The following is a 22,419-nucleotide window of genomic DNA, read 5'->3' as shown; positions in this document are numbered from 1 at the left end:
CCCAATAATAATAATAAAATAATATAAAAATTGCGAAACTTAAAACCAACACATATGAAAATCGTGATTTGTTTGTTAGCTTGATGTCATTATTTTATCCTTGACCGTTTACAAACAATATCCATCAGTACATTGCAGGTGTTGTTCGCTGTAAAAAAAAAATAACAGTACAGGACTAAATTCTAAACTTCTTACACAAAATATATTAATACATTTTGAAATATTTGCTTTTACATTTTTGCATACATCCTACGAGTATCGAGCCCTTAGAAGGAAGTAAGCTCAAATTTTAAATCCAAAGAGTAATTCTGTAACTAACGTGATTTTTATATTTCTTTTAGTTATTCTAGAAATGTCCATATTTGTTGACTGAATACATTTTGTAGTTAACCCCTTCAGGCAAAGAATACGTAAATGCATGACTTTAGCAAAAGAAGGGATAAAAAACATGTGTCGATAGTTAGTTATCACCCCTACTCCAGAAAAAGGAAAAATGGGCTCATGGAAGAGGAATGCGGTTTATTTTGAATCCAAGCATATATTCCTGTGCTATCTCAAAAATTTCAAGAAATAATCAGAATGACTTCAATCCGAAATCTGAGTTACATATTGTGAGATTACCACTGTTTTGCTATAGACACTCAGGATCAGGTACACAATACGACTCGTGTTTATTTCAACAGAATTAGAAAATCTTGATAAAGTAAAAATATCTGCAGATTTTAATGATTTGACTTATATAATAAAATATCGTATCAAATAGGAAACTTATTTTTAGCAAAAATTTTGTTGCAGATCTCGAATATCTTTTCTGGTACACATATCATCTCATATAAAAGGCAAACGTACGTCAATGAAAAATTCGCAACAACAGATCTCTGGTTATACCCAGTTGTACATAATACATCTTGCATACATTAATGATATTTTGTTTCAGTGGCTAGGTTGTGTATGCCGGTTATTTTAAGTGTCTGCTATGAACAAGATTTGCCAGAGCTAGGGCTGCGAGTACTGTTTCGAAATAATTTTGCTGGCGACGATGCGACAGTTGACAATTATTAGTGATAGTGCTGGTGTTTTTGGTGACGGTGCTAAATCATTTTGGCAATGACATTAAGCAGGTTGTTTGTGGCATTGCTTTGGTTGTGATTTCTATTGCAAAATGAATAAGATTGCCCATAATGAGCTTAGGTAGTTAATACTGTAGTACCATAAGGTTGCTAGTAACGGAACTGAGGTTTGACGAAAAATACCAGAGGTACATAAGTAGAAAATAACTGACTAACAATAGAACACACACCACAACATAGAAAAATTAAAACTGAGCAACATTTACCCCATATAAAAAAAACGTGGGCTGATCCCAGGTGCTCCAGAAGGATAAGCATATCCTGCTCTTCATGTTGCACCCACCGTGTTGCTCATGTAAGTACAAACCCTTAATTTTAGGCATAAAAGCTGGAATGTCTGTTGTTCTTTAGCTCAATTGGCAAAATGCCATGTGATGAGCTATAGTCATCACTTCGGGGCCTTTTATAGCTGACTACGCGGTATGAGTTTTGTTGAAGGCCGTATGGTGACCTATAGATGTTAATGTCTGTATCATTTTGGAATCTTGTGGAGAGTTGTCTCATTGGCAATCATACTACCTTTTCTTTTTCATATAAATAGGTAGATCACGTTCGTGGAAAGGCGACGGGATAGTAGTAACGACATAAAGAGCATATCCACTTTCGTCTGTGAAACGGATTGTAAGTTATCTTAATGAGGATGTCTGTGATTAGTGTTATTCATTTTGATGCGAGTCCAAAATCAGATTTCTCGTGAGTTCACCATAGGTTATAATAATTTACTTTAGCTAAAAAAGATTAGGGACGGTTTTTTTAATTGACAGAGCAACAAATGTTAGTTGCAGTGCTTTGTAATTGTTTCTGATGGTGATTAATCAAGTTGTAATTGACGATCATAAATTTGATACTATTGCTGAATGCGATTGTTGGTGGCCGTAAACATTTGACTGCCGGTGCATAATAAGGTTACTGGTGATGTACCTTTTTGCTATTAGTGACGATGCATGGGTAATAATGGAAGGATTGTGATTACATGTGATTATAAATCTTGTGAGTGGTGTCGCTTTCTCATATTTTTTACAAGATGCTAAGGTTATGAATTCAGTTGCTTAATTCTGGTGACGTTGGTATGGATTATAGCTGTGATTACCGATGATTATGTTATGATACACGGTGATTGTGTTTTGAATAACAGTGACTTGAATGTGATTGACGGTGCTAACTCTGAAAGCAATGTTTAATAAGGTACAATTTATAAGTATCAACGTAGCGGTGTTAAGGTGGTGAGATATGTATATATAGTATACCATTTTATCAAGTGTGATGCGATAGTTATCCACTCGATGCAGTTAAACTTCAAATTTAAAACGCGATTTGATGTGTCAATGTATCTAATTTTTTTTAAGGTAAAAGGCAGAAAACACAAACACATTATCCAAGGGCTATAACTTCAATAACGAGTCGTTAAGGATTTCGGGATAATGGCTTATTCTAAGCTCTTGTCTTGCTTTTCAGTATTGCTTTAGACAGGTTTTTTTCTACAGAGTATAGTTTCCAAGTGAATGAAAAATATCAATGTAAAAGGCAAAAATGTTGAAAACAAATCTTCATTAAGGGGAAATAAGTTCAATAAGGAGTTTACTACAATTTTAGCCATTCAACTTAATTTAAGATCTCATCATATGCTCGCCAAGTTATAGCCTTTTCGCACTTATGCGGTGTAAAGCAAACACCAATCAATCAATGAATCATCATATGCTGGTTTTTGTGTTTGAGATTTTCCATATCTGCATGTTTACAAGATAATCGCTTTTCACACCTAGGTTCTTTTTAGCAATTTTGGCAATGCTTTTCAGTAGCCTTTGAGGAAAAGTCATCTATTTGTTAAACAAGATTTTTTATGATTGTAGCAAAGTTTAATAAAAATTGACCTAACAGCAGTAGATGATCTTTGTAAAACACTGACGGAAAGAAGACGATGAACCTTAATTGAGGGCAAAAGCTCTTACCTACTGTTTATCATTGATCAAAAGAGGAAAATGTATACAATTATAGGTCATATTGCAGTCATCAACAATAAGTAAACCTATACCTTTCATTAAGATTGTTGTATTATAAAATGCAAACAGTTAACGTTATTAAGTGTAAACCGACGGTCTTATATATGCTATAATTTTATATAAATAAAAAAAAAGACAAAAGAAAAGGCAACTGAATTAGAGTTTCTTGACTAAGAACAGTCACAAACAGAATATTCTTAGCTTAAACATATTTGTAAACGCTACAAATTCATAACCCGGGACAGTTGTGTGACATGATTTTCGGCTGTTATGGAATGCCTGTCAAAGGTGACTACATATTATGATCAGCACATCTTGATTTCGATTGTGAAATTACCAAATTAATACGATTCATCACCCGCTCTAAAGAAAACTCAAAAAACGAGGAAGCAGTAGCTTCTATTGAAGGGGTCGAATATAAAACCAACGTACAACATAAATGTTTAAAAAAAATACTTTTAATTATGGCACTGCATAGTCTAATGACAAAAAAAAAAAGAATTGTATAATAAAGAAAGAATGTGAAATGGAATCTATGTTAACCAATGTTCAATGGCATCATTGTACCTTTTACCTTTCTCCCTTTTAGTACAGGTACCGTGAATTCATCTATTTTCGTGGGTACCAGTTTTCCTGGATTAAGGAAAACATTCATTTTCGTAGATATTTTATTTCATTTTATTGGCAAAGTCTGCATAATGGCCTTTAGAAAATCGTTGAATATTTAAATTCGGGGTTCCCCTGTACCCACGAAATCCACAAACATGGTATTCATCGAATTTTATTGATTATACAATATTAAAGATGACAAAAACGAAATATTAACATTCGTAAAACAAAGGTAGACATATATTAAAAGGATTAATATATAACTGTCCATTCTGTTAAAAAAAATATTGCCTTCATTTATTCGGCCAATATTTAAATAAAAAAATATGTATTCATGCATCCATATATTTCAGTTAGTAATGACACACTTTGTTAATTTTGGCAAGCGTATTAAGAAGTCCTTGTACAAATGTGACACAAAAATAGAAATGGTTGATTGTAATCAACAAAAGAAGAATGATACACTTTCAGTAGTGATACCATTTTATAATGATCATAAGGGTATAATCATTGAAGTATAATGAATTAAAAAATATAGAAAAAAAACTATTGCTAGGTTAGTAATCATTACTATTTGTAAGCATTTCTGACGTAGAGCTATTGCAAAATAAAATAATATACAAATTAAAAATATCATCATAACCTTTGTTTAAGTCTGGCATATATGATGAGTTCACACGGAACCCAAACTCAATCCAATGTGAATCTGGCAAAGAGTTATGTATTATTTACCTGAAAAGGTAATATAAAGCTCTGGTCAAATTCAAGTATTTAGATTTTTTCAACCCTTATTCAATTATCTGAACTGATCCTTGTGAACTTATAACTTATTCTACGCGAATGGCTCCCGTAGTAAAACGAATATGAATATGTTAATAAAATGAAGCCTCTATTTCAGACTATAATTCTATGTTTGATATACTGTATCATGTTATTTGAATAACGATACTGCCGTGATAAGATTATTGCATTCTTTCGGGATCGACTATCAGCTAAACTACCCACATGAGACTTGTCGCACTTCTGTATACAACATTTTTTTTTTAAAAGACGATTGATTCTCATTTGTTCGATGTATTACTACATGTATATACTGTTAGTTAAAACTTACAATGTGTCTTGATTAAATGGAAGCACTGAAGACAGTAACGAAATGCTGATGTAGATAGAAGGGTCATATTAGGACAATCGGTATTATTCCACCTTACAAATTTGAATCTTCGTTGACTAACTATGCGTATACCGTTTCTGATAGTAAAAGTGTAATATAAAAAATAATTTTAATATCATTGTATCACATGGAATGTTTTAATGTGATTGTTTAGATGCCATTTCTGGATATAATTTTCCAGTACAGTTTTAATACAGCGTGTTTCACAGACTTTTCTAGGAACAATAAAAACAGGGTACAACATTATTGAGAGTTGTGACAAAACTCAAGAAGCAAACAAAGACTTTCAAATGTTGAAGAGTTTCTTCAAGATGAGTTATGTGTAATCTTGAGCAATTCAACCACACATTTTGAATAAATATCTGTGAATTGTGATTCATTTCGGATAAGAGTAACTTAAATATAAGCAGGAACAAAACAACTGTCAATATGGACCGAAACTGCGTTCATGTAATATTTACAGACATGAATAATTGATGATCACGAAACCAAGCCGATAAAAATTCAAAGGATTACATATTTCATGGAATTCACAAAATGATATCAATAAAGTTTAAGTTCAAATACTTTGAATGCTTTAGTTATTGGTTGCCATTTTAAAATTTGCATCTCCGGAATATATTATAATTCAAACAATTTAAAGGTTCTTCAACATTTGTAAAAGAACAACAAAGTTTTGTGTGCACATCAGCATACAAATAACTATGATTAATTTTTTTGAAACGTATACTGAAAGTAAAAAAGAGTACTGTTAATAACATGGTTTATTGTGAACTGGGTAGAATACCTATGTGTATAGAGAGAGAATACAGAATGGTAAAATATTGGATAAAATTATTACGTACTGATAATTGCATAATGATGAAATGTTTAGTAGCTGTAATACAAAACCAAATGATAAACAGAACTGGTGCTGTAAAATTAAAGATATTTTAGGTAAATATGGCTTTAACTTTATTTGGTTAAGTCAAAAGGTAGATAATGTAGATTTTTTTCTTAGACAATTAAAAGAGAGAATGGTTGATACATTTATATGCGAAGCAAATGCTTTCTTTGAAGTCTCAAACAAATGTCAATTATATAAATATATTTTTTGTACACATAATTTACAATTTTACTTAGACAAACAAGTCAATTACATATATAAACCTTATATTTGTAAGTACCGTATTTGTGCACATAATTTGAATATAGAGACAGGAAGATATTATAATATTGATAGGAAAGATAGATTATGTATTTATTGTAATACAAGTTCCATTGAAGACGAATTTCATTTTTTATTGGAATGTAATAAATATGCTGACATTAGAGAAAAATATATCAAACAATATTATTGGAGACACCCCTCTACTTATAAATTGATACAATTGTTATCTGTACAGAATATTAAAGAACTGAACAATCTTGGTAAATACTTAAAATTAGCGGAGAAACTACGCTGCTAACTTTTGATTGATTTTATGAATTTCATACTCTGCGTTATACTTGAAATTGTATTGTATACAAGTTATTTAATGTATCTCAATGTAGTTAACATTTTATTATTATATGTCTGTTTATTTAATATGGTGCATGTATAATTAATTTGTCAAAAAATGAATGTATATCCTATAAGCTGTACTTGCTTTTGGAATAAAGTATTATTATTATTACTAATTTCACAAAATAAAATGACATTTATATTTCAATAAGACCTGACATTATGAAACTTTAGGATACAAATCAATATGAAGATATGAACGTTTTTAACTATTTGCATAACTAAACACACATGAAAAACTGAAACATTGTCTGCCAAAGTTCGATATGAGCTCAAACTAGCTCCATGTAAGACTGTGTTGCCTCTTCATTCTGTGTTTGGTCTGTACCATCTCCTGTTTTGTCTGATTCTCTGCTTCCAATAGATACATCTGCATTCCCAGATGCGTCAATATTGGCCGTTATTGGTGCTTCGGTAGTGTAATTTCTCCATTCCACGGTGTGATAGTAAACACTGTCAACTTCCGCATAGGAATGACTTGATGACCGACTACTGTTTCTGGAACCTACCTCTTGTTCCCTGTGGATAAGGAACAGTTGGAACTATAAATATTGACATTCTTAAAGGAAAAAACAAAAGCGATATCATGTACACTAACTGGTTTCTACCTTTTATAACCACACCATAAATCGTTAATAGTTCGAAAATAGAAGTTCATTTACTGTACTTTGTTTGTATACCTTTGATACATATTTTGGGTTTTATATATAACATATTCGTTTTTAGATTAATTACATTGTTTATCATTTGTTAAAGTTTTTTGTGCTATGTCAGATCAGATTTGTCGTTAATCTTTGTACTGTGTTCCTGTGCATACTCGGTTAAGAGTTGGACTTTGCATTGACGTTTAGGACAGCATGAACAGAACATTTAACCATAGGAAATGTTATAATTGCAAAACACATCGAATTAAGTGTCAAAAGTTTTAAACAAATTCACGTATCTTTATTCTAAGGACAATTTGTTTAGTATGGTACGAGAAATATCTTTTCATGCAGGGAAAAGATAACAAACCATAACAAAAAAGAAAAGAAAAACATAAGTATAAGAATCAACTCAAATATTATTACATTTTGTGATAAATTATTGTTGATTCTATTAACAATATTGACAGAAAAGATATATAGTATACGAATGGTACCTTCGGATATCAATTCGTCCACTTGATCCCCTACCTGTCCGCAAATTGAAAGAAAACATTTTTAATACATGTATGCAATCGATATAATTGGATACTAATGTATATACATAATACATCTGACATGGTTTTTTTTTCAAACAACTGACGCGAACGAGGAATCTCCTTTAATTCATTATGAAATTTATAACGGTATTCTTATTAATGGATTCACATTTTGCAACATCATTTCTAAATTGATCACTTAGAGACTATATTTAGAAATCTGACCTCTGTGACTTATTGGTCTCTGTTGGTAACTGTCTTAAAGATATTTTCCAAACATATGCTATTAGCATCATACGTCATTAAAATTTGTAATGTTTTTGGACAAAGATGACCTCTTTCCGATAAAAAAAACGGGCTTTTTGAGTACCTTTTATATAGATTTTCTTAATTCTAATTATATCAGATTTTTTACATTTAGTGGTCATCTGAAATTATTACGTTCATTGATTTGCCCTGTTTTGAATTGTCTGATCTCGTTAGCCAAGTGGTCGAAGTATTTTTACTTTAATAATTAGCCAGTAAAAAACTGAAGTGGTGAGTTCCAACTTTGTTCGTGCCGGTGCACTCGACTCCAATCTTAATTGACAAGGATTGTAAGTTTTCCCATCAAAGGTCGGAACTCTAGCATCCTCCCCTCATAAATAAAGACAATTGAATACCCATGTTCGAAAGTCATAAATCAATTGAATGAACAAATCCGGGTTAGAATCTAAAACCGAGGGAAACATATAACCTGCAAGACGAAATCAACGAAACAACAGAAATACTAAAGTGCAACAAAAACAAGACGACATTAATGTAACACACACAGAAACGAACTATGAAATATGACCGTCACGAAATAACCTAAAAGTGGCGCTTAAGAGTGGCATTAAAACAACAACAATTTACAATCAACTCGAAATTTGAATTACAAAAAAAACAATACACGTTAGATGTCAGCTTTTGTGGTCATACATATACATTAAACATTTTATAATAGTTAAATACATGTAGTAGAAACAGTTTTAAGGTGATGTTAATAAAACTTACAGTTTCTTTTAGAATATCGAAAATATAAAAATGACAGCGTCACAATCAGTATTGTGGAAAAGCTTCCTATTAAACAAAAAATCAACCAATTGTTGTTTCTATCGTCTTTTTCTAAAATGACATAATGCGCAAAAATAACACTAGTTAAGAATAGTGATCTCTTGAAAAACAAGTCTTCTCAGTCATTTTGATGAAAACTTTCTAGAAGTAATTGTTGTAGTTTTTGATTATCCCTGTTCTTTTATTTCGTAATTGAGATACATAAAGTTCAAATTTTTTTTTAAGTTAACCATCATTTTCGGATAAGGAAATACACGTATCCCGCATAGTAAGATTTGAGTAAGTGAGTCATAGCGTAGGGCCATGTAAAGTTGTGACGTTTTTAGGCAAGGAGTTGGATGGTCGGAGTAACATATTATGAGGAACTACATACTATGAAAAGCTTTGACAATCACACGAAGAAAAATATCGCATTTTGTTATCAGATGAATAACTTCTAAACATTTACTTTTTACTATGTTCAACTGTAGACATAAGTAGGTCTATGCGACCATATGTTTTTTTCTTTAAACAGAATGCGATGAAACATTAGAAATAAATTTGACGCAATCGAGGCGCTTTTCTGAATTTAGCTTTACCAGGAGTGCTTAAAACTCAAACAGGTAGAAAACCAAGGATATTGAATTACTTCATGAGCTATTTGACAAAAATGAAATCAAAAGCATACAGCAAAATCCAACACTATGATTTATGGATAATATTACAATTTTTTGTTTTCAAAAGGGCACATTTCAATTATTCATATAAAGAAAATAATTCCAGAACCTTTCTAACATGAATGGAAGCTCATGTTTGTCTTTTTCAGGCATCCAACTTAATTTGTGTTTTATTATGTAGAAATAAACGTTTATTTACACTTTCGGTATTTAGCTGAATTTTGCCTCTGAATAACCTTAGATATCCTCCGAATAACCTTATGACGTTAAGCAGCACTCACGTTTAAATAGTGACGTCCAATGTTTTGAATTGTGATGTCAAGGTTTACGGGAACGTGTGTGATTTTATGTAATTGCGGACAAATTTGCTCACATGTGTAAATACATCTATCACACCTGTTTATCGGTCAAACATTTCGCATGTCAACTATCTTTCCGTTGATATAACGAGTAGTTCAATAAAGTTCTATGTCGCTGTCCATGCTAAAACTTTTAAGTCATCTGTTTTGTGTAAATGTGAAGCATTGTTTACATTGCATACAAAGTTAAAAATAAAAACCAGGCAAACAATCATTTTATATTACTTTAGGATTTCAATTACTAGTAATAAATACGTATAAACATGATACTGATAAGATGTTAAAACAAAAAAAGTTACCATTGCTTCTCGTCAGGTTTCTACTATTGTTGATATTCAAAAATGAAACGTCAAGATTACCCATGATATTCCGTACTTGGCAGCTGTATAGTTCAATATCTGTACTCATCAACCCATCTATAAGATGTGACGTAATGAAGCCATTGACCATAACCCTTTTCTTATTAACAAGTAGCATTACTTCTGTTTCCTGTACGTTGATTCCAACAATCAATCGTGTTTGTGAAATAGTTTTATCTTTATAAAACCATAATGCTTCGATTGGTATCGGAAAGGAATAAAAACAAACCTCCAGTTCAGTTTTTCCAAACCTCTGAGATGTACGGAGCGCTGTTAACACGGGATGACCTGTAAGTATAATTTACTATAATCATATTATAAGGTCTGATTATATTGAAATATTAAAAAAGCAACAACAACAACAAAAAGTATATGCCTGAGTATTTGTTAAGAGACAATGAAACTTTCTGAACTTTAGAAAATTTCTTACAAAGTTAAACATAATTCTATAATTTAAGCATATGGTAGATTTATACATACTTCGAACATATATTTCCGATGAAGAAGAGTGTGTTTCTGATGAAGATGACCATCTGCATGTGTAAGTTCCCGTATCTCTGTAGTCACAAAAAGGTATTTGTAATTTTGATAATGAGTTCTCGACTTTTCCTTGTAATGTTCGGATTTCAATTCCTCCATAGAAATGTACCCATGTGTTAGAAAAATTTGATACATTTTGATGGGATACGTGGCAAGTAAGTTCTATAACATTTGACGTATTGTAAACCATTTTTGAAGGAAATACGTATACTTTAAAACCTAAAAGAAAATGAATGTTCCGATTATATTTTACAACTAAAATAACAGATGATTAAATCTTAAACTGAACTTTTTTTCTCATTTCGAAAATTGTTTTTTTTTCATTTTCATTTGTCGAAATGGGTTTTCGAGCATTATTGCTGTTTTTGTATTTTTCATCCTTTGTCTGTCCAAATTAAATCATCTCAGCCTTGATGGTGCAGAAACAAGAATTCAATACATAATCTGAACAAATTTTCATTCACGTTCTTATATTTTCGCATTTCCATACTCAATTTTATTAGTATTCTGGTGTATAGCTCGCCTCTTAGAAATAAAAACACATATACTTAGTTTTATTTGAGCTCGTTTTCATTAAATAAGATTGGTACTTTTTGTATTTTTATCTTAGTTAGTTTTCTTAATGTTTTTGTATCAATCATGTCAATCTGATGAATAAATTTTTTTATGGCATATTTCATGTAAGATAATTTAACCGTGCTTTTTTCGTCACTGTCACAAGTTCTAGGAATCAGCGCTCAAAAACAAATTACAACGGCATAAACTTCTGTATAAGCCTGTCAAAATCCACAGTTTAGATTTGCTCAATTGTTATTGCTGTAGTATGAACTGTAAATGCTTATATCGACTTTCCCAAGTTTCTGTCGGTTAGATTTTCGACAGTCAATCATACCTTGATCCATGTCTTTATTCCGATTTATACTTTCATTCAAACACTAACATTATATTTAATTTAAAATTAAACAAAAATGGCACAAAAGAGGACCGAAAAATACCGTAATGACATTCAAACTCATAAATATAACACAATAAATTATTCCTGGTTTAATAAACATTCCTTCCTCCCAATCAAAAGGACGTTTACTTTCGATTCTTACAGACCTGTTTTTTATTGAAATAATTTCAAACAAAGGTGCGTTTGCTTTACGGTAAAATTGCTATTTGCATACTATACAAACTATTAGATTTCTTTTCTAAATAGCCATGATAGAAACACATGTATAAACATTGTATTTTTTTTTTTAACGTTTATTCTACATGACAAACCCCTCTAATACATATTTTATATTTTTGTTAAATCATTGGAACACATTAACATTTGTGTCATTTGAAAAGATGCGTAATAGAGAATTTACGAAATTGTGCCCTTATCAATGTCAGTTCCAACTAGTGAGCTAACATTTCTAGGAATAGCAAACCAACATAAAGCACTTATCCCTGCAACTTAATCAGGTCGGGACCACTACCTTATATGGAAATGTATAAATTAGAATAATTATGTTCTCGCACATGTAATTGTTTATTTACATGTGACGCAATTTATTTTTACCTAGGTTTTTTGACCAACCCACTAAATAAGTAACAGTGCATGATGAACTACTATGTGTTTACAATCAACCGAGAACACGTGTTTTTTACTGAAATACAACACATTTTCTCGTGCAATGCGGGATCACAATTTCGCTTAGTTTTTCATTTTGTGTGTCCTCATTTATAGTTCGTGATACAAAGTATTCCTTCCATGCTCAGATTAACGAAGAGTTGTTTCTATGGAAAGAAAAAAGGGTTTGAAATACCCGATATATAGCCATTAATATGTTTGATGATGGCACGGAGATTTCATGTATTCGTCTACCAGACAGTAACGAAACAACAGCGAAAAACACAATTACCCATGAGACAAACTTACTAGGTTAAAGTAAGACGTCGATAACAGCCGGTGCTAATATTCACGAGTACAGCAATTTCCGTATAGATAATTAAAGGCAAATGTGTGATCCTTGAACTTTGTGTTCGTAAAAAAGGCGAAGAAAAATTTACATACATGGCAGTGTTAACAAAATCTATAACTATCTATTTTTGTCACATTTCAGTATATGAGACTTCCAAACTGTTCCCTTTGTTTGGAAGGTAGAGAAGTCAGCAACTGTAGTTTCATTTTGTTTTCGTTTTTTAACGGGCTCGGACATTTGCCAAACTGAATAAAATCATTACAGCTGATTTCCTAATGCTTGCAAAGTAAAACTTTGGTTGGCTTGCATGCTTTGTGTGTATAGTTGTTTATACAAGCTTTGAAAATAACATTGGCATCTCAGTTTAACAATATATATAGGCATAGCTCAACTTGTATATCTTATATTTGAATTTATTTGGTTGTTATCCTAATATGATTGTACAATAAACAAACAAAGCAAGCAAGCTAACCGAAGCGTTGCTCTACATGCATTAGGAAATAAGCTGTCATGATGTTATCTATATGTATGTGCGACGAGGTGGAAAATTTGAAATGTTTAGTGAAAATTGCAGCCTTGGATCTAATATAAAAAAGAAGATGTGGTATGATTGCCAATCGGACAACTGTCCACAAGAGACCAAAATGACACAGAAATTAACATTTATAGGTCACCGTACGGCCTTCAACAATGAACAAAGCCCATACCGCATAGTCAGCTATAAAAGACCCCGATATAACAATGTAAAACAATTCAAACGAGAAAACTAACGGCCTTAATTATATAAAAAAATAAATGAAAAACAAATATGTAACACCTAAACAAACGACAACCACGGAAATACAGGCTCCTATATATACAAACCTATATTCGTTTTTATTTATTAGATCGATTTCTTCTCCTTTTATATATTATATTGGGCCGGTTTTTTTTTTGTTTTGTTTTGTTTGTTTGGATTGTTTTACACAAGTATTTTTAGGGTCATTTATAGCGTACTTTTCGGCATTGAACCTATGACTGCTTACTATACTAGATTATGTCTTTTTTGGAAAGATGTCTCATTTGGCACTCATACCTCATTTTCTTATTTCTATATACAAAGCACGTTTTAGAATAAAAATAAAAGGTAATATGGCACCCACTGTGATCCAGAGGCTTAAAATATTGGAGATATTTCATATACGTCAACATGACAGCAGCCGAACGATAAAAAACCTCTGAGGTATATTTTGTGATGAAATAAGCAACAAACGGACTTTAACGATGGACGAAGCTATACAAAATGTATTAAGCTATATACCATACCCGCTCAGTGGCGGTCCGGTGGTTTTCCCCCTTTTTTAACGATCAATGCATTTGAATGGGAACATGTAGTTGAATCCCCCCTTTTTTGTCCTGGGTTAGGGCCCCCCTTTTTTAAAATGGCTGGATTCACCCCGCCGCTTTCATAACAATTATTTTTAGCATACTGAATATTACGATGTTCTTACTTTCAGTTCAGGTCCTGATAAAAAATGTACACATCCAGTACAAAAAGAAGTGTTTCAATGAAAGTTTTCGTGTTTTTCTAGGCAGAAATGATTTTGGAATGACATTATACAGGTTTAAAAGAGCTCAAAAAAATTCATAGAGGACAGTGGTCATTTCTTCTAAAATTTCACTGTTTCAGGTTGTAAAATTATTGCACAGGTACGGTGTGTTTGATAACTTATATTAAATTGACCTGTATATATATGTTTATTTCAATTTTGTTCTGTTATTATACCACTTCTGTCAAGCTGTATATTATGTATATCTGCCTCTTGTAACAGTGTAAACTGTCAGAGTGTACAATAAAATCTTGAAATCTTGGTACAATGCATAACAATGGAAAAAAAACCTGTTCAACAACTTTAAAGTAACAAGGCGAAAAAGGAAGTCAAATAGTGAAGCCCGTAAACAATACTTTTTTATTCTGAGCATGCAAATTGAAGATTATGTTATATATTTTACAATAATCACATTCGCAGAACAAAAACATATATTTTGAGAATCCCAGACAATATATTAGTTGACAGTTCTTCCACTAATTCCACGTGTTTTCCGGTTGTAGTAAACTCGTAGTAGCCCACAATGCATTGTAGCTCATTGAGTCGATTGGTCAGTTTTTCAAGGCCGTATTGGCCTTGTGTTTGGGAAATTACTATGCAAATATGTTCTGACGTAAAGAAATCTAGAGTTCTCGACCTGTTAATGAAAAATAGCAAATTGTGTGCATCCAAATAGTGTTTTCCGAATAAACGTTTATTCAGAACTTTTACAGCCAAAATCTTAACAAAGGATTATTTATTCCTGAATACGGAAGAGGCCTAACAAACAAACGGGACAATTTGAATCGGGATAGATCTATTAGATGTATGGTCACCTTTACCTGAGATAGCTGGAATCTTTGTTTTTTTGGTACTTCTTCTATTCACTAACAATAATTTCAGAAAAAGTGTAAATCATGCAAGAAAACGTTTAAGACACATTAAATATATCTTCGTATTGACAACTTACCAATGAGTTCAATATTCAGGTCGAGACTTCCGATATCATTTCGAACACGTGCACCATACCATCCTAAATGAGACGTATCATACGGCACTATTGTTGAAGACACATTATAAATTTCCTCCTCAAGATCCTGTACATTCCAATTTCCTTTTTTACCACCAGGATAAAACGTCCATGAAATAAAAGGTTTTGTTTTACTGACTATGGCAAGGAATATAAACGAAGGCTTCCCAATTTTCGATTCTACTTCTAATGTACTGGAATCCTCTATCACTCGGGGTTTGTCTGCAATATTCCATATTTAGACAGTAAAGGGTATATGTTTAGAAAATACTGAAAACATTAAAACTAAGTGTTGGATTTTTTAAATGTTGCAAAAGATATGTCTATTATTTAGATACAATATGTAGAGAAGAATTATAATTGTCATCGTTTTTGCTTTGGTTAATATTTTTACTTTCTTCTATTGACCTCCTTAAAGTAATATGATACGAGTGACTGTTGATCAATAATGTTTATCCAATTCTTGAACCAATGCATGTATAAGTAAGTATTATATTGTTCCTTAAAAGTGACATATGTAAATCAGCATACATATATAAATTTGTTTCGAATATAATCCCATATATAATGCACCCGGCACAATGGACCAATAAGTCTTCTTTTACTTTCAAATCAATATAAATTTTCTAATATCACGTGTTAATCGTCAATTTAAATTTAGATACAGATAATTAAAGATTAAGAATTAGCGTTTGTTTATATCATAATCGTCGTCTTCTGAGCAGATTGTATCATTTTTCAGCTATCCATATCATATAACCGTAAAACAAATTCTCTCGGTCCTTTATGATGTGAACATATGGCAACATCTTAATTGTGGTTTTTTGAAGTCGTAGTTAACCGATTGTCACCTTTATAGTAAATAATCGACAAAGAAGCATGAATATTGAGTACGTGTATAACATGTACAATAGGATAATAATTTAGTATAATGACAGATCGATGCGTATCAAATCTTACAGTGAGAGAATTGTTTACTGGAAGCATTTAAAATAGTAAATTTCTTCTCAATTTGGACAAATTATAGAATTTTCTTAAGGAAAAAAGTATATGTAAATAAGTTTTATATTATAGACTATCCATTTTATTATATGCCAGCTTTAGCTGGCACTTATGGTAGAAGCATCGTTTTGGAATAAAGAACGATAACTCTTTCTACACGACCCATCTGAAAAGTTTCGTCACTCTCGTTAAATCTCGTACGATTATTTTTTTTTAATGGCGGCCGAAATAACGTTTCAACGCGAGCGTGAAAAAACGGGACAGATCGGAATAATTTCAATGTTAAATACGACATGAATTTTTGTTTGTTTCCAAAAACAAGAATTCTCAAATTTTGCTAACTTGTGTAGCTTATTTAAATTTTATTGTACCACGGAAATAACCGAAGTTAGGACAACAACATCTGACGCCATGTTTCGTCTGCTTCAACTTTCCATTATCAGTGAGGTCAAATCAAATTACTTGAATTATCACAGGTACTTAAAAAATTCATTTAAAAGTCACAAAATCATAATTAACGATAACATATTTAGCGTAAAAATTCCGTCCAGCCATGGGAACACAGAAAAAAACCTCTGCAAGCAATACATTTCGGATTTCTTTTTATAATGACCATGCGGCATGCGGGGTAAACTCCAGTGCACTGATTGACCAGGACTACTTAAGTTATGTTCATCTGCCACATAATTCCACACATCAAGGAACAGTGATAATGACGTTGGTTATACTGTTGAATGTGATCACGGTTATTCATGTAGCCAATGACGAATCCAGAACTTTTCAGGGGGGCACGCTGACGGGGCGCTCCAGTCATGCTTTAGTGATTCCCCACGAAAAACACCATAGACTAAATCACAACTTTAATATCAAAAGTTTAAAACAATAATGATAATTCAAATAATTCACAATCTTTTAATTCTGTACTTCCTTTGGCAAACTCAACAAATCTTTTTATTGATTATGTCACATATCAGATATCTACCTTATAAGTCCCAGGAGAAGGAAACTGTTTAGTTTTCTCTCTCTCTAAGTTTGATCATAAAAGGAGACTTGAGTCTGAGTAGTACATTTAGTACTGTATATATTGTATGCTCCCATGTTGTCCAAAATTGGATTTTATTGGAAGCTAGGTTATGATAACCCATGAGAATACCATGACTTTGATAAGGTATATACAGGGCATGTTACTTAGAAGTATGTGGGCTACGTCCTTTAAAATTCAAGCTGCAGCAGTCCCCTGTATATATTTTATGTGTCAGTTTAAACCTGATCAAAACATTTTCACTCTGCCAAGTACTTTATCACTATATTACTATCAGGTTCACATTTCAACCTATATTTAGCAATACACACTTATGGTTACATGTATATAACATCACAGCACCAAAATTGTACTCAGTTACCAAATTGCACCTATTCAGCAAAAAAACCTGCAGAAATCTTACATGTTTTCTTTCACCATGTAAACTTATGTAATTATCATATTTTTAAAATGAGCAAATTAAATTTGTTACCAGCATCCTTTTCTTCAAAAAATAATAGTTGAAGCATGGAATAATGTCAAATTGTTTAAAATATTTGAAGAAATAAAACAAAACATCTGTTTATATTCCAGTTTTAAGGATCTGAAATTAACCATACATGTAATGATGTATTGAATTTGGGTACTGACCTCATTAGGGAGCTACCATTTGATTTTTATGGAGAAGGGAGGGGGGGGCGGGGGGGGGGGGGGGGGGGGGGGGCTAGGATGAAATTTGAAAAAAATAGGCAGGACAGGAGTTTTGAGTTAAAAAATAAAAAAAAGGCAGGATGAGACAATTGCCAAAAAAAAATGTCAGAACGACAATTTAGTTAAAAAAAAGCAGGACCAAACAGAGTGAAAAATAAAAAGGCAGGACAGAGATTACAGCTAAAAAAAAAATGCAGGACAAAATTTTTCATCCTAGCCCCCCCCCCCCCCCCCCCCCCCCCCATAAAAATCAAATGGTAGCTCCCTTACAGTACCATGGATTGTTTGGAGGTCATTTCAAACCCATTTTTCTATGACTCTACATGGACTCAAAATTAAATTGGTTTAACTATATTGTAAACAAGGATAGTTTACAAAATAAGCACAGAATACACTTTTACCTGGTACAAAAAAAAAGTTGGTATAAAAAAAACTGACAATATATAGGTGCAAATTGGGTATTCTCATGTTAGCAACTTCACAACAGAACTACAAATTTATTTTCATGACCAAAAAAAAAAAAGTACAAACCTAAAGGCAATAAAATGCTTCGCCATGTACAGCCTGATACGACCACAGATGTATATTTAGCATATAAAAAACACCAAATTTGTTTAGGTCAGTTGAAATCAAACATATTTTAATTTTGGACCCTTCAAACTTCAATATGGACTAATTTGAAAACAGGTTTCAGGTGAACTCAAACATTTCTATTCAGCAGAAGTCTTTAACCCCTTAATTTCATATGATAGTAAGTTCCACAAAAATATTGAAAATGTGTACATTTAATTTTTTTCTTGCTTCTCTCATGTGAAAGCGGTACCGTTTTGGTCACTATTTATGTGTTGCGTCTAAATAAGAATTGTAACACTTTATAGTGACTGAACAGGTTATACAAATACTTCTGAAGAAACAGAAAAAGAAGACAACTTGGAACAGCACCAGTCATGCCAGTATATATGTATGTATGAATAAAAACTCAGATCAGAATAGCATGTGGACAATATGTTAGTTATATGTCCTTGTGAATATATAGTGAGGAAAGTTATCAATAATTCTGCAGATAATGCAATTTTGTCAAGTGTTTTATACATTTATTGTAAAAATTTTCAAACAATCAGTGAAACATTCAAACAGGCTAAACTAAATTTTTATTACTGAAAGATTCAAACAATGACAAGTGTTTTATTTCCCAAATAACTCATATGTTTCTGTGAGAGAAAAAAAACATGTGCAATTTTGGTAATTAAAGGGAAAGAAGATCCTTTTAAAGCGCTCTGGCGCATATCAATTGTGAATATATATATATATATATATATATATATATATATATATATATATATATATATATATATATATATATATATATATATATATATATATATACTTACCAAATATATTTTCTTTATCATGATACTCACGTCGACATTATCAAGAAGTACACATCATAGGAAAAATGCACCAATTACAGATAAAATATTTAAAACACCCTATTTTGTGTGCATCTCCTGCCAAATCAGTATTTGTTGCATCTATATATACTAGACCAGTAAAATCAATGTAATTAAGTTAAATTTTGGAAGAAAAACCCAAAATTTTGAGAAAAAAAAACAACCCAAAAATGTTGTACCATAACCAAAAAATCAATTCTAATCTTCCTTTTGTGTATTGATCCTTCTAGTAAAATTTCATAGAGATCCATTCACTTATACTTGAAAGTTATTGTGTGGAAACCAAATGTGTCACTGTCTTCTCGAAAACAACTTTGACATGATTAAGCATTACTGGAAAGCAAATTTTTGACATGCTTGTATTTCCCATTTCCATTCTCAATTTTATTCTGCTGTCATATAAAAACTTGAAAAGTAAGCTACATCATGTACATGCAACAACAAAAAAATATATGCAAGAAATGACAAAAAACTGACTCTGAATACATGAGACTCACAAACTGAAGATGATCAGGAATACAAATTTTTTTTATTCGAGTCAGATTTTTTTCACCGAAGCCTTTAAGCGCTATCAATTAAAATTATTTAGTCAAAATTTAACACTAGTATTAAGGTTTATCATAACAAATTGGCAAATATGGCCATTATCACCTAAAAAACTACTGTGTACAGACTTATCTGTGCGGTTTGGGAAGTTTCAAATGTTTTTAGATATATAAAAGTTAAATTTATTTTGCATATCTGAAAGATAAAATCATTTTTGGTGAAGGTCTGGATTCAAAATATTTTTTTTGTCCTCTGCTTGAACAGATTTTTTATTCATCAATTTGGGAATCAGGATATGTTTTTAGGAAGATTACAATAACCCCTCCTGCCTTTTCAAGTTCAATGATTGTTTCCTAAACAATTTCCATATGAAAATATAATTTTATTTTAGACATAAACAATATGTTAATGTAGCCTTGGACATTCGTTCTGAACATGCATGAAATATTTGCCACTGGACGTTAAACAACCAACAACCAATCAATATAGATAGGACATTGTCTTAGTATTTATTTAATAGTTAGCAATACATGAATACAGCTTATAGGTATATCATAAATATGTACATGTATAAAGCTGGCATTTAAGGTAGTGCCTTCCTCATATTAAAAAAGAACCAACATATGTATAATTGTTTTAATTTGAATTTTCATATGACTTTAATACAAGTTGATCGGCTTTTTGAACTAGCCTTATTTGCAAACAATGAACTCGTTTTTATTTTAATTTTTTGTTGATCATTAGATCACTAAAGACATCTTATATTGAGTCATTTCAATCATATAACGTATGATAGCTACTTACAGAAAACTGTAACTTTTATCATATCAGTACCAATTCCAATTTTGTTTTCCACTACACAGTAGTAATTTCCTGTGTCGTCCTTTGAAACGTTTGTAAGTGTCAGGTTTCTGTTCTGCGCATTAAGAAATATGCTATTATTTCTTTTCCAGCGTAGCACATTCTCGTTAACGTTAGATTCATACCTGCAGACAAGTGTAATATTTGTTCCTTCATCTGCTTCTGCTGATGGTTCAGCATAGACATGTACTAAAGGCGACACTGCAAAATAATATGTGAAAAACATGTATCTTTCTTGGCTTATTATCGGGCAGATAAAAAAAGAAGTTATCAAAGGTTATAATTTAATACGCCAGACGCGCGTTTCGTCTACATAAGACTCATCACTTACGCTCAGATAAAAAAAAAGTTATAAAGCCAAATTGGTACAAAGTTGATAAACTTACACGTTTACTCTGAACTCGGGATTTTACTCTACGCCAGCTACCATGAATTAGCTTCAAACTGGAAACAGATTATATTTGGACTTTGAGGATAAATTTGGTATAGTTTTCTAGTTGCAATAAGGCGTTCCAACACAAAAAAACGCTGTAATATAGACAAAACTTTCATGGACCTCACAAGAAATTGTGTTTTTTGTTATCGATAAAACATATGTTTATACCTATTCCAGTTTGTGGATAAGAATACCGTTCGTTAAAGAATAAACCATTTTCGGCAGGTCTTTGCTTATCTCTATTGCAACTAAAATCATTTGTCAGTGCCCTTGGATTAAATAGAGCTTATACTATAGCATTAACATTTGCAAAATTGTGAACTTTGAAAATATTGACCATCTTTTGCCTTATGTTTTTGTACAGTTTGTTTTAACTCTTAAAATTGACCTTACCTGGATAGGGTGTGAACCCGTTCTTGAATGAAATAAAATATTGAAAAACAAACTACATATATCAAACTATCATAGTCAAGTTACGCCAGTCCGATAAAGGTAACACTGGTGTTTATCAATCGTATAGCATCTTTACCGACTAAGAAGTAGTAAAAGACAATTTGGCTATCAGTTTTTAACATTTACCAGTATTCGTTATCTTGATGGTACATCAGTATGCACTTAGTAGTAAAAGCTGTGGATACTATCTTGCAAAAAGATCATATGATAAAAATCTCATTTGAAGTTATTGATATTGATTTTCATTTACTTACAGTATATGTGTAACTGAATGTTCATCGCTAATCTGTGAAATGAATTGTCAGCTATGCACATGACGCGTTTTAGATGATCATGTCGTCTTGGAATAAACGAATGTTTAATTGAGTCTGAATAATTAGACATTATACTGATATTTCTTAATTTTAACTCTAAGGTGCTCTGGGGTTGTCCACTGTTAACTGTACATATTATATTTAGTACGGAGTTTTGTTGTCCAAATAGTTGTCCTTCCTTAGTTCCGTTGACAAATTTCATATTTGTTGGAGGTTCTATAAAAGCATGAAAAGTAACGTATTATTCTGGGGTTAAACATGTTTGAGCAAAGCAACAGTATGAGTCATTTGAAAAAAAACTTGATATAAAATATAACATCAAAATTGGATTTGATTGCAAATGAGATAATAATCCAAGTATGATCAAATGACTAACATACATGCAAATAGAGGTTGTCTCCATCATGATCATGCTCACTACCGTATAGT

General features: G+C 31.7%; 1 protein-coding gene across 1 annotated transcript; it reads right to left on the bottom strand.

Moving 5' to 3' along the window:
- Positions 1-6,617: 6,617 nt before the first annotated feature.
- Positions 6,618-22,198, bottom strand: LOC139497297 (MAM domain-containing glycosylphosphatidylinositol anchor protein 2-like). The gene is made up of 8 exons (XM_071285486.1): positions 21,931-22,198; positions 20,731-20,988; positions 15,136-15,417; positions 10,586-10,864; positions 10,046-10,393; positions 8,672-8,782; positions 7,595-7,628; positions 6,618-6,972 (listed from the first exon to the last, which is right to left on the bottom strand). Exons 1-8 carry the CDS (start codon positions 22,190-22,192, stop codon positions 6,726-6,728), a joined length of 1,821 nt encoding a protein of 606 aa, XP_071141587.1. The 5' UTR covers positions 22,193-22,198; the 3' UTR covers positions 6,618-6,725.
- Positions 22,199-22,419: the final 221 nt, after the last annotated feature.

This window comes from Mytilus edulis, chromosome 12, assembly GCF_963676685.1.
Source record: "Mytilus edulis chromosome 12, xbMytEdul2.2, whole genome shotgun sequence".
Classification (NCBI taxonomy): domain Eukaryota; kingdom Metazoa; phylum Mollusca; class Bivalvia; order Mytilida; family Mytilidae; genus Mytilus; species Mytilus edulis.
Note: the sequence above shows the minus strand (reverse complement) of the source record. Positions and strands in the feature narration are given on the sequence as shown.

Excerpts from the sequence above, each read along its gene's own strand:
- LOC139497297 (XM_071285486.1), bottom strand. The coding sequence starts at position 22,192 with ATGAAATTTGTCAACGGAACTAAGGAAGGACAACTATTTGGACAACAA. Across the intron at positions 10,865-15,135 it reads CCTGAATATTGAACTCATTG|GTTTTAAAGTATACGTATTT; the intron begins GTAAGTTGTCAA and ends ATTTTCTTTTAG. Across the intron at positions 6,973-7,594 it reads GGACGAATTGATATCCGAAG|GGAACAAGAGGTAGGTTCCA; the intron begins GTACCATTCGTA and ends CCTTATCCACAG.